Raw genomic sequence first — 12,227 nt, forward strand, 5'->3', positions numbered from 1 at the left:
CATTCTAAACCACTGCCTACCAGCTATATGTAGCTCTGCTCACTGTATCTGATTCCTCATCTGATGAAGTGTGCTTAGAGCACACAAAAGCTTACATTCTGAATAAAACTTTGTTAGTCTTAAATATGCACTTGACTCCTACTTTGTTCTACTGCTTCAGACCAACACGGCTGCCCACTTGGATCTAAGCAGATACATGTTTTTTGTCGTGCTGTTAGTTCTCAGTCTAGGTCCCATATTGAATTTTGCTTTTTGTCTTATTGGATTATTTACTGAAATTACAGCATTTTATAGTTTTTACCATCATTTTGATAATAGAAGATTTCCAGGCACTATCACCACCAAGAGTCTGCCAATATGTCATCATGTTGGGAACATTATGTGCTAACACTCTGGTTTGAGGGCAAAACTCTGTTATTTGAAGCTGGTTTCACCATAGAGTTTTGCTTATAGAGAGTCCCGTGGCATAGAGTGGTAAAGCTGCAGTACTGCAGGGGGAGCCCTCTGCTCATGACCTGAGTTCAATTCCAGCGGAAGCTGGTTCAGCTAGCCAGCTTGAGTAAAATGAGTACCCAGCTTGCTGGGGGGAAAGTGTAATGACCGGGGAAGGCAATAGCAAACCACCCCGTAAAAAGGTCTGCCATGAAAATGTTGTGAAAGCAGAGTCACCCCAGAGTTGGAAATGACTTGTGCTTGCACAGGGGACCTTTCCTTTCCTTTGCCCAAAACCCAGAGTGTTACCACAAAAACAGAGTGTTACCATGCAATGTCCCCAACGTGATGACATTACTTCTGGGTGACATTGGAGACATCCTGGAATGCCCCCCAAATCCCCTGGCTAACTCAACAAAAGGACCTGGCAACCCTAAGTACACACAAAAAGTACACTGATTCATCAATATTGTCAGACATATATCTAAATACTAAGGACTTCAGGATATTTCAACTGACAACACAACAAAAGGTTATTAGATACATCACTTACTACAGTATGTTAAGGGAATAGAATATGTCTGCTTTGCTTTTTATACCTAAGAGTGCTCTCATGCCAAATTTACCTCCAAAATTCCCATACCAAAGCTGAATTATTTCTGAAAATCATGGTATGAAATCTGGGGAGGAGAACACCTAGGCAGAAAGGCCCCTACTTGAGCCACTTGGAATCAGAGTAGACAATACTGACCTTGATGGACCGACAGTCTGATTCAACACACAGCAGCTCATGTGTGTTCATATTCAGTGTCAACAGCTTCAAATCCATAGTGTATGAGGCAATACTTTTGCAAACTGCTATTATTACTACCTAGCATGTATTTTCATGTGCAACGTTTCATTAATTATTATCTGTACTAATGTGTGCTTATTATAAAATAACACATACTTATTTTCAGATGCTGCAGAACTCACCTCTTGAATTTCTGGAATATCATCAGCCAGGATCTTTAATGTCAACTTCTGCATAGTTTCCCCAGGCAAAAAATGAACATTATCCGATGAGACCTGCAAATCACTGGTAGCACGCTGCCCATTAATGGTAGCAACCCATTCAACCATCACATCGCCAAGTGTTCCAGCACTGCGAATTATTGGCAGTTCTATCATCACAGTGTTAGACTCAGGCTCTTCAACAGTAACTTCAGTCACCTGGAAGACTAGAAAAGTGGTTTCCCTGTTGGTATCTTACAGAAAGCCTTTGCAGTATTAAGTGTGTTTAACAGATGTTTTAATTATAATTAGTTTTTATTAAAACAGAATTATTGAGCAGTAGGAACAAACCAGAATTTAGGGTCACAATGAACTGTTTTCCACACAAGAGTCATCATTTTGAACATTTTTTTGCCATGGCCTCTGGAAGAGGGAGAATACGGAAAAAAAAAACTATGGGCGTTTTCGCACTGACCTTACTTGGGAGCAATGTCCCTCTTCACCGTGCAGCGTCTGCGCGGATTTCGCACTAATTGCTCCGCAGAACCCGGAAGAGCCTCAAAGTCCCGCGGCTTTTGCGTCACAAATGTAAACTGGCCAAAAACCAGTTTACATTTGCGACGCAAAAGCCGTGGGACTTTGCGGCTCTTCCAGGTTCTGCGGAGCATTTAGTGTGAAATCCGCACAGACGCTGCACGGTGAAGAGGGGCATCGCTCCCGAGTAAGGTCAGTGCGAAAACGCGCTATGCTTCTCTACATCCCACATCTTTTGCATTGTGTTGAAGAGGCAAAAATGAGCTCATGGAACTGTGATTCAGATCCTCGTTCTGTCATGAAGCTTAGAGGAAGGGTAGGACACTGATAACAAACATACCAAAGTGTCTAAACTGTACAACTGTCATATGAGCAAGGCAATGTTGCATGCTTCCCCACTGTTACTGCTGTTCATCTAGTTATTACCCATATATGCTAAATTAAGTTTAAAACTAGCTAAGGGCCCATCAGTATAAGGTACATCTGTTAACATCAAATTTCTCTGTTGGTGCACCTGCTGCTCCCTTTCCCTTTAGCGCTGCCAAGCTCCCACTGGGGGTCAGAGTTCCCCTGGTTTGGGGGCCCCAACCCGTCAGCATGGCATGGAATGGGCTGCTAGAGGGATCCCCGCCCCCAAGAGCTCCATCATCAAGTGATGTGCCCAGTGTGATGACATCATCCAGAAGAAGAAGATATTGGATTTATATCCCGCCCTCCACTCCGAATCTCAGAGTGGCTCATAATCTCCTTTATCTTCCTCTCCTATAACAGACACCCTGCGAGGTGGGTGGGGCTGAGAGGACTCTCACAGCAGCTGCCCTTTCAAGGACAACCTCTGCCAGAACTATGGCTGACCCAAGGCCATTCCAGCAGCTGCAAGTGTAGAAGTGGGGAATCAAACCAGGTTCTCCCAGATAAGAGTCTGCACACTTAACCACTACACCAAACTGGCTCTCTATGATGTCATCTCACCAGGCATGTGATGCATTCGGGTATCATTCGGGTAAATGCTAGAGCATTCCTAGTACAATGTGTCCAGTATGATAACATCACTTCCAGGTGACATCATCATGCCGCACATGCAAGAACACTTCCCCCCCCACTGAGGCCAAAGTAAGACTTGGCAACCCTATTTCCCTTTTTGCTTTCTATTCAGCTTTCTCAATGCTATTGGCTAGTCCCCTTTGATGTCACAGAGATCTCTGCTGTAATGGAATAAAATGAGATCATTTTAACCCTTGGAATCTGAATTCCTAAGTTCATGAGAATCCAGTATGAAACTACATTCAATAGTCTATGGAAGTATACCATAGGGTTGCCAGGTCCCCCTGGCAGTTCAGTGAGGGAATTTAGGAGTGTTCCAGAGGTGATGTTATAGCATGAGGGACATTCTGGTTTTTGGCAAATTCTATGGTTAACTTGTGCTTAAACCATAGAGTTTGCCCCAAAACTAGAGCATCCCCCACACAAGATCCCTAATGCAATGACACCACTTCTTGGTGATGTCATTGCATTAAGGATGTTGCATGCTGACGTCCCTGTTTAGGGGAGAGGTTTCCCCCACCAGCCAGCTGGTCCATGGAGAGACGAAGCCCCCCAAAATGGGGGGATCCTCCCTTGGTACCTGGGGGCTGGCAACCCTAGTACATCATAGGCTTTCAGTACACTGTGGCTTCTGACTGGGACGGAAAGACAACACTTTGTGCTGAAAAAAATCTATGCCTTGTCACAGGAAGTTAGATAACAACTTAAGTCAGTAAATGGACACTCTGACATTTATGAACCAGAAAAAAAGTTTAGAAGTCCCAGCTTACCAAAAGATCCATATGGATCATCAGAGGCCTCAATGGTTATAACTGCCTGAGTTAGGCCTCCAATTGATGCTCCTCCTGTTGTCTGATTGAGCAGCTGCACAAGGAAGGACTCTTCAACCTCAGGGTTGATATCATTTATGATATAAATTGGCACAGCTTTACTGGTCTCTCCTTCTAGTAAGAGAACATCTGATGAGGCTACACTGTAGTCTTCACCTGTGAGTATAAATATTAAAAGGCTGCTTAAGTAGTATTACCCATTTGACCTATTATTCAAAGACAAAATGATATCAATATTTCTATAGCTTCCCAAGTGATTGCATGGAACTTTGGGTGCAGTGATGATCAACTTAGGAGGCTGTGATGGACTTGAAAACAGTCTGTGCAGCCAAGCTTGGAGTGAGTTAAACAGCAAGTTCACTGGGATTGGCTGGACTGCCTCCTAGCAACCAAAGTGACTTAAACAGGGGGCAGGATAAGGGCTTCTTCAAAGAGGCATATTAGGGAGCATGTTTATTTATTTATTTATTTATTTGATTTATATCCCGCCCTACCCCACCGAAGCGGGCTCAGGGAGGTTTACAATACAGAGATTCTAACATAGAATTCAAATTTTAAATATAATAGCAATTTACATAGTTAAAGAAATTAAAACATTAAAAACAGTGCATCAGTCCAACAACGTACAATCTATACACTTCCTTCGGTATTTTGGTAGTTTGGTGCCGGTCAGTTATAGGCCAACCGGAAGAGGACTGTCTTACAGGCCCTGCGGAATTGTCCAATATCCCGCAGGGCCCTGACCTCTTCCTGTAACTGGTTCCACCAGCAAGGGGCTGTTATTGAGAAGGCCCTGTCCTTGGTTGACTTCAACCGGGCCTCCTTTGGCCCAGGGATTACGAGCAGATTTTGGGAGCCAGATCGCAGTACTCTCTGGGGAACATATGGGAAGAGACGGTCCCTAAGATAGGCAGGTCCTAGACCATATAGGGCTTTAAAGGTAATAACCAGCACCTTGTACCGGACGGAAACCGGACTGATGGGGTTCGAGAACAGAAGCATCCTCCAGAAAACTCTGCAACTGCAACGCCACTGCCCTCTCAATGAGTTTACCCAAAAAGGGTAAATTCGAAACCGGCCGATAGTGTGTCAATTCAGCCGGGTCTAAAGTTGGTTTCTTCAGTAGAGGGCGGACCACAGCCTCTTTCAGAGGCGCTGGAAAATGCCCTTCCATCAGGGATTTGTTTATGATATCCCGTACAGGATATCTGAGCTCCCTCTGGCAAGCTTTAATAAGCCAGGAGGGGCAAGGGTCCAGATTGCAAGTTGTAGGGCGAGCAGATGTGAGAATCCTGTCAACTTCCTCCAGACTGAGAGGGCTGAAACCATCCAGGACACACTCTGAAGACAGGCACGGAGCCTCAGGTTCCCGTACTGTCTCCAATATGGTGGGAAAGTCGTGGCAGAGCGATGCGACCTTACCTGCAAAAAAGTTCGCAAAAGCCTCACAGCCAATCTCCAATTCTTTAGAATTTGGTCTGCCTTGTGGCAGAGTTGTAAGGGTCCGAATTGTATTGAACAGTTGAGCCGGGCACGATGTTGCAGATGCAATCTTAGCCGCAAAGTATGTTTTCTTTGTGGCCTTGACTGCCATTTCATAGGACTTCATCACTTCTCTATAAGATGTTCTAATCGCTTCATCTCGAGTATGCCGCCATTGCCTCTCTAGCCGTCTGAGTCCATGCTTTAATTGCCACAACTCCTGGTTATACCAGGGTGCCGACTTTTGGCGGGGGCGCAGAGGACGTCTAGGTGTGATCTCATCGATGGCCTGGCCCTGGAGAGCCTATCATTCCAAGACTCTACCAAGTCATCTAAGGGATCGCCAGGGATCCCGTAGAGCCATCAGAAACCGTTCCGGGTCCATCTGACTCCGCGGGCAAGCTAAAATACACTCGCCGCCTAAACGGGCTTGGGGTGGGACATCCACACGAGCCTTGAGGGCATAGTGGTCCGACCATGGCACTGCTTCAGCAGTAACATCGTCCACTAAAACTCCCGCCGCGAAGATCAAGTCTAACATGTGCCCCGCCTGGTGAGTGGGCGTTGTAACAATTTGGGAGAGTCCTAGTGTCGCCTCGTGTTTAAGAGGGTGGCAAATATTTGGCCTATAGCCAATCACAAAGTTTAAAAGATTTAAGGGCTAAGTTTTCTTAAGAGGAGGCAACAATTTTTGTCACATACATCAAAATGAAACATTGGAACTTACCTGAAGGTTTCTTCTCTTCAGTGGGGCAAAGTCATCCAAACTTGGTTAGGTTACACCTCTGTCAACTCCTATTGCCAGGTCCATCAATAATAAGACCGCTATCCTTTGGGAATTCCTGCTGGAGCAGGACATGGACATGGCATACATGACCAAGACCTGGGTGCACAATGGGGAGACTGTAGCTTTCTCCCAAATGGCCCCCTCAGGATACTCGGTCTTTCACCAGTCATGGACTAGCGGGCGGGAGGGAGGAGTGGCACTATTCATACAAGAGGCTTACTCCTTTCGGGCTCTCCCGGCCCCGGAGATCAAGGGCATTGAATGTGCCGGTCTGATGTGGGACGTTGGGGAGGGGTTGGCGATCTGGCTGGTGTACCGCCTGCCTAATGCACCAGCTGGCGCCTTATCATCCCTGATGGAGGCCGCGGCAGGCTGGGCATTGGAGTACCCAAGGCTGTTGATCTTGGGTGACTTCAATGTTCATGCCGATGACGCAGCCTCCAACCGGGTGATGGACCTGGTGTCATCCATGGCGACATTGGGACTCTCCCAAATTGTTACAACGCCCACCCATCAGGCGGGGCACATGTTAGACTTGGTCTTCGCGGCGGGAGTTTTAGTGAACGATATTACTGCTAAAGCAGTGCCATGGTCGGATCACTATGCCCTCAAGGCACGAGTGGATGTGCCACCCCAAGCCTGTTTAGGCAGAGAGCGTATTTTAGCTCGCCCATGGAGCCTGATGGACCCGGAACGGTTCCTGACGGCCCTGCGGGATCCCTGGCCCCCTGGCGATTCCTTAGATGATCTGGTGGAGTCTTGGAATGATAGGCTCTCCAGAGCCATCGATGAGATTGCACCTAGGCGTCCCCTGCGCCCTCATTTAAAGTCGACACCTTGGTACAACCAAGAGTCACGGCAATTAAAACGGGGACTCAGACGACTAGAGAGGCAATGGCGGCGTACTCGAGACGAAGCGACTCGAACATCTTATAGAGAGATTATGAAGTCCTATGAGATGGCAGTCAAAACCGCAAAGAAAACATACCTTGCGGCTAAGATTGAGTCCGCAATTTCGCACCCGGCACAACTGTTCAATATAATTCGGAGTCTTACAACGTTGCCACAAGGCAGACCAAATTCTAATGAATTGGAGATTGGCTGTGAGGCCTTTGCAAATTTTTTTGCGGATAAGATCGCGTCGATCCGCCACGACCTCCCTGCCATATTAGAGACAGTTAGCGAACCTGAGGCACCGTGCCTGTCTTCGGATCGTGTTCTGGATGGTTTCAGTGCTCTCAGCCTGGAGGAAGTTGACAGGATCCTCTTATCTGCACACCCAACAACTTGCAAATTGGACCCATGCCCCTCCTGGCTTATTAAATCCTGCCAGAGGGAGCTTAGATATCCTGTGTGGGATATCATAAATAGATCCCTGACAGAAGGGCATTTCCCAACACCGCTTAAAGAGGCAGTGGTCCGTTCCCTCTTGAAAAAAAGTTAGACCCGGTCGAATTGGCACACTACCGGCCGGTCTCGAATTTGCCCTTTTTGGGCAAACTCATTGAGAGGGCAGTGGCGATGCAGCTACAGAGCTTCCTGGAGGATGCTTCCGTCCTTGATCCCCTTCAGTCTGGCTTTCACCCAGGCCACGGGACGGAGACGGTGTTGGTTGCCCTGGTAGATGACCTTCAACGGCATCTGGATCGGGGCGGCTCGGCGGTGCTGATGTTGTTGGACCTATCGGCAGCGTTCGATACGGTTAATCATCGGTTACTGACCTGCCGCCTCGCCGATGCAGGGATCCAGCGGTTGGCCTTACAATGGTTTTCCTCTTTCCTTGAGGGTCGGGACAAAGGGTAGCGATTGGGGGTGAACTGTCCCGGAGACACACGCTTGATTGCGGAGTGCCTCAAGGGGCAGTCCTCTCCCCAATGTTATTTAACATCTATATGCGCCCCCTTGCCCAGATTGCCCGAAGGCATGGGCTGGGTTGTCACCAGTATGCTGATGACACCCAGTTCTATCTGCTTATGGACGGCCTGCGCCCCAGAAAATTTGAACCGGGCATTACAGGCCGTGGCTGGGTGGCTCAGGCTGAGCGGGCTGAGGCTAAATCCGGCAAAGACAGAGGTCCTTTGCTTGGGTCGTCGGGGTCTGGGAGGGGAAATCCCTCTGCCAGTTTTTGACGGTGTGCCGTTGACAGCGACACACAAGGTCAAGAGCCTGGGAATACTATTGGAGCCTTCCTTAACGATGGAAGCTCAGATAGCAGCCACTGCTAAGTCCGCATTCTTTCATCTTACGCGGGCGAGGCAGTTGGCCCCTTTCCTGGAGCGTGACGATCTAGCAACGGTGATCCATGCAATGGTCACCTCAAGGTTGGACTGCTGCAATGCCCTCTACATGGGGCTGCCCTTGTGCCGAACCCAGAAGTTGCAGTTAGTTGCAGCACCCGGCAGTCTGGAAGGCCGGAGGGTGCCTTACGAGCACCCAGGGAGCTGTGAGCGGGACGTGTGAGCATTCCAGATGCTCCCCTCCCACCCAAGGCCCACCCCTTCTTCCAGCACCGTCCGGAAGCTCTGGGGCACTCTTCTTCTGGCTGGCTTTCTTTGGGGCGGCTGCAAGCCACCCCAAACCAGCCATCTGGTTTCAGCCCATGATTCTATATTCTATGATAAACTTACTTAAGTAAAAGTAAACCTATCCAAATGTCAGTTTTTGTTATCTGGTAGTATTTAATCTATATGTTTGTAGTTTTTACCATCATGATCTTTGCCACTGTTTTTCCCTTACCAGCAGTTGCAGTTATTGGCACCACTTTAAATTTCACGGAAACATCAGAAAAAAGTCCCCCAGTTCTTGTGACATTGATGATTGGTCCAATGTAATTTTCAGCAACTCGGACAAGTGGTGCTGAGAGCTGCAGTGTTCCAAAAGCATCATCGTTGGGATTGATAATCACATGAGCAATTGTGTTACTTTTTGGTCCCAGGTGAGGAGAATCTGAAACTGGAGGGGAAAAAAGCCTTTGTGAGATAGTTTGAGATTCCTGTTTTATCATTATAGAAACCTCTAGAGTTTCATGAAGATTCTAATGGCACTTTACCTATAGACTGCAAATGCAGTCTTAACTTACTAGTCAGTAAAAAGCATAATACATGAGATTTCTGAGAAAGCCACAAAATTTATGTATGTTATGTAAAGTTATAACAAAACTAGGAGATACCCACTCTCGTCACAGCCTTCAACATATATGGCAGGAAAATGCCAAACCCTGTATCTAATATTAAAGTGACTGGCCCTTGCATCAGTCATGAAAACAGCAAAACCAGACTACCCATAAACAAGGCACTTGCCAAGTAGGATGAAAAATATGACTTTGTTAATTACCTAAAATGGGGGGGGTGGGATTCAAAGAGAACTGGACATGCTCCAAGAGATACAAAATGTCGAGAACAGTTGAGAGACAGTTACAAGTTAAAAGGAGGGGAATTATCTTAAGGGCTTGTGAGCTTCTAGAATTCTGGAAGGGATTGTGTATGTTTGTAAATGTGTGCATACATATGTGTGTGAGTGTGAATGAGAGAGAGAGAATTCCAAAGCACACCCCTCCCCCAATTAATTTTGAGGCCCCAATTAAAAGTAGCATTACTTATAAAAGTACACATATAAGGTCAAAGACAGGTTACCTCTTGTTACAGACACAGGACATATGTAACCCAAGAAGGATTTTTAATACATATGTTTTTTAAAAATCATGGATGTAACCATGGCCTGATATAGCAGTGCTCTTTATTCATTTATTCAAAGCTTAATAGAAAGAGCATTGCACATTAGAGTATTATTTCTGGGTTTCTTATGATAAAATATACAGTTTTCTTACAGAGCTTTGTATCTCAAACATCTCAGCTTATCAAGAACTAAAAGGAGAGGTAATTAGACAGTTGGGAAAACCCTGAAGTGTAAATTAGTATATAATCTTCCAAAGATTGAGAATTAACTTCCCTATTCATAGACACACATCACTAGATGATATACTGTGCTTTATATGAGAAGCAAACACACAAAAGGTTATAATATGATAAAGTTATGCAACCCTCAAAGTGCAATATAATTTTTAATCATGTATTGGACAAAAATTAGAGAGTACCATGTTCAGTACAAGATAAACTCCTATGATGGTGGAGGAGAGGGAGAAAAAGCCATGTATTTTGCCTGATTTTCATGCTGGATATAGGATGGGGGGAAATGTTTGTTAAAGTGTGAAACAGTAATGCTTCTTTATTGACTAATTCCAACACGAACAGACAATTTTACAAATGGGCAGAAAGAAAATTAAAATCGCCATGCATGTATGTGACCTGGATTTTTTTTAAACTGCTATTTGTTTGGATTCTATGGACACTGGTGCTAAGGACAGTGTGCTGGCATTGCAGCACAAATGGTTCTTACAGGGTTTGCTCCTTATCTGCACCTATACACCTGTACACTCGCTCTAAGAACAGCTGGAGCAATGGCACTGTGGAGAATGGGTTAGAGGTGGACTGCTACTGGGGCACCTGCAGGGCTATCTGCTGACTGAACAGCAATTACCCCTTTTCAAACAAATCAGAGAACAACCAGGGGGGAAAGTGCAATCAGACAGTGTTTCCATGGCAACCCAATAGAGTAAGTGTGCAAAAAACATACTTTGACAGCTCACCAAATTCTACACACTGATGTAGGCATGATGTGACAGACTGAGGTGCTAATATCACAGTCTAAATCAGAAGGAAAACAGCAACAGAGGCAGCACACACAATTTGGTGAGCAGTACTAGCAAGACCATCAAGTACCAACGCACAAGCCAGTCAAGCATCCTGACAGCAAGAATATCAGCTCTTTTTAAAAAATATATTGAAATATTGCCTTTTTCTTACTTGGTGTATCAATTCTGCTGCAGAAAGGTGACAATTAAGGAAATGATCTACTAGGTATTTACATATTTGACAACTTAGCTCATGAGAGTTGTGTTTTTTCCTGCTGTGCTCATGGCAAATTAATCATCTGACTCATTAACCAGGAGCAGAACTTGCAAATACATTTGCCATGGGCAAACAGAATTAAAATAGTGGTTACATACACTGCCCTTTACTGTAATTTTGTACGGGGGGGGGGGGGGGAAGCCCAACCAATTGGGTTAGTAAAGTTAGTAACATCTTAACATCATTTGAAATTTTATTGCAAAACATCTGGTAAAATCTGAAAATATACATTCTTACTTGGCCGATACTGGGCTCCTTCTACCAAAGTAATATCAAGCAGCTCCACAAACACAGACTCTGATCTTTCTGGTTCACTGTCATCTAGAATAGGAAGTTCTATGGTGGCCTCGCTTTCATCGGCTGCAAAAATTACGGATCCAGAAATGGGTATGTAATCTTGTTCCCAGGTTGCTCTGACAATATTTGATGGCAGATAACCTGACATATCCTCATCACCGATAGTTCTGTATGTAACCATGACTACTCCCAAGAGGCCTTTTAACCTCACTATAGAAAGGGTGATGTTCTTGGTTTCTTCCTCAACTTTGATTGGCCTGTTTTTCTCAGAGAAAATCAAAAGCCCATAGGGATCATCATTAGCAAGAATTGTCAGCGTAGCATTAGTGTAAACTCCAAGACGTCCACAGGTAACATTAATGATCCAAACTGAGAATGTCTTGTCTAGCTCTGGAATGTCATCAGGTAAGACATGCACTACTAAATTTGCAATTCTTTGCTCTATATTGAAAGTTATGTTGCCAGAGGTAGCAACTAGATCCACGGTATCTTCAGGCAATATGAGCCACTGCAAAGTCACTTGGGACAATGCACCGTGATTTCTGATAACCTGAAAAGCAAAACAGGATGTTAATATTGCATCATGAAGGACCAGCAGCCTCATCTACAGAGCTGGCTAACCCAAGGTGTCCTGTGCATTACACAAGGGACTAAGGAATGGTACAACAAACCAGATGAATTTATTTATATACACCTTGCTTTTTTTCCTGGTGAGAACATAAGCAACACACAACACTGATCTTCCTTTCGTCATTTTAACTTAACAACAACCCTATGAGTTAGTTTAGGCTAAAAGGAGTTATTGGCCCAAGGTCGATCGAGGACCGAGGGTTCAAACCTGGATCTCTAAATCGTAGTCTG

At 45.4% G+C, this 12,227-nt stretch overlaps 1 protein-coding gene across 3 annotated transcripts in view; it reads right to left on the reverse strand.

Annotated features, from left to right (window-relative positions):
- Positions 1–12,227, reverse strand: part of ADGRV1 (adhesion G protein-coupled receptor V1) — a 556,327-nt gene that overhangs the window by 466,301 nt on the left and 77,799 nt on the right. For all 3 annotated transcript variants that reach the window (XM_060235701.1, XM_060235702.1, XM_060235700.1), the window contains exons 28-31: positions 11,307–11,916; positions 8,839–9,054; positions 3,774–3,989; positions 1,408–1,652 (exon numbers count right to left, since the gene is read on the reverse strand). In XM_060235701.1, the coding sequence (XP_060091684.1) occupies positions 1,408–1,652; positions 3,774–3,989; positions 8,839–9,054; positions 11,307–11,916 (1,287 nt within the window). The remainder of the gene's footprint in view (positions 1–1,407; positions 1,653–3,773; positions 3,990–8,838; positions 9,055–11,306; positions 11,917–12,227) is intronic.

The sequence above is a fragment of the Heteronotia binoei genome, chromosome 4, assembly GCF_032191835.1.
Source record: "Heteronotia binoei isolate CCM8104 ecotype False Entrance Well chromosome 4, APGP_CSIRO_Hbin_v1, whole genome shotgun sequence".
NCBI lineage: Eukaryota > Metazoa > Chordata > Lepidosauria > Squamata > Gekkonidae > Heteronotia > Heteronotia binoei.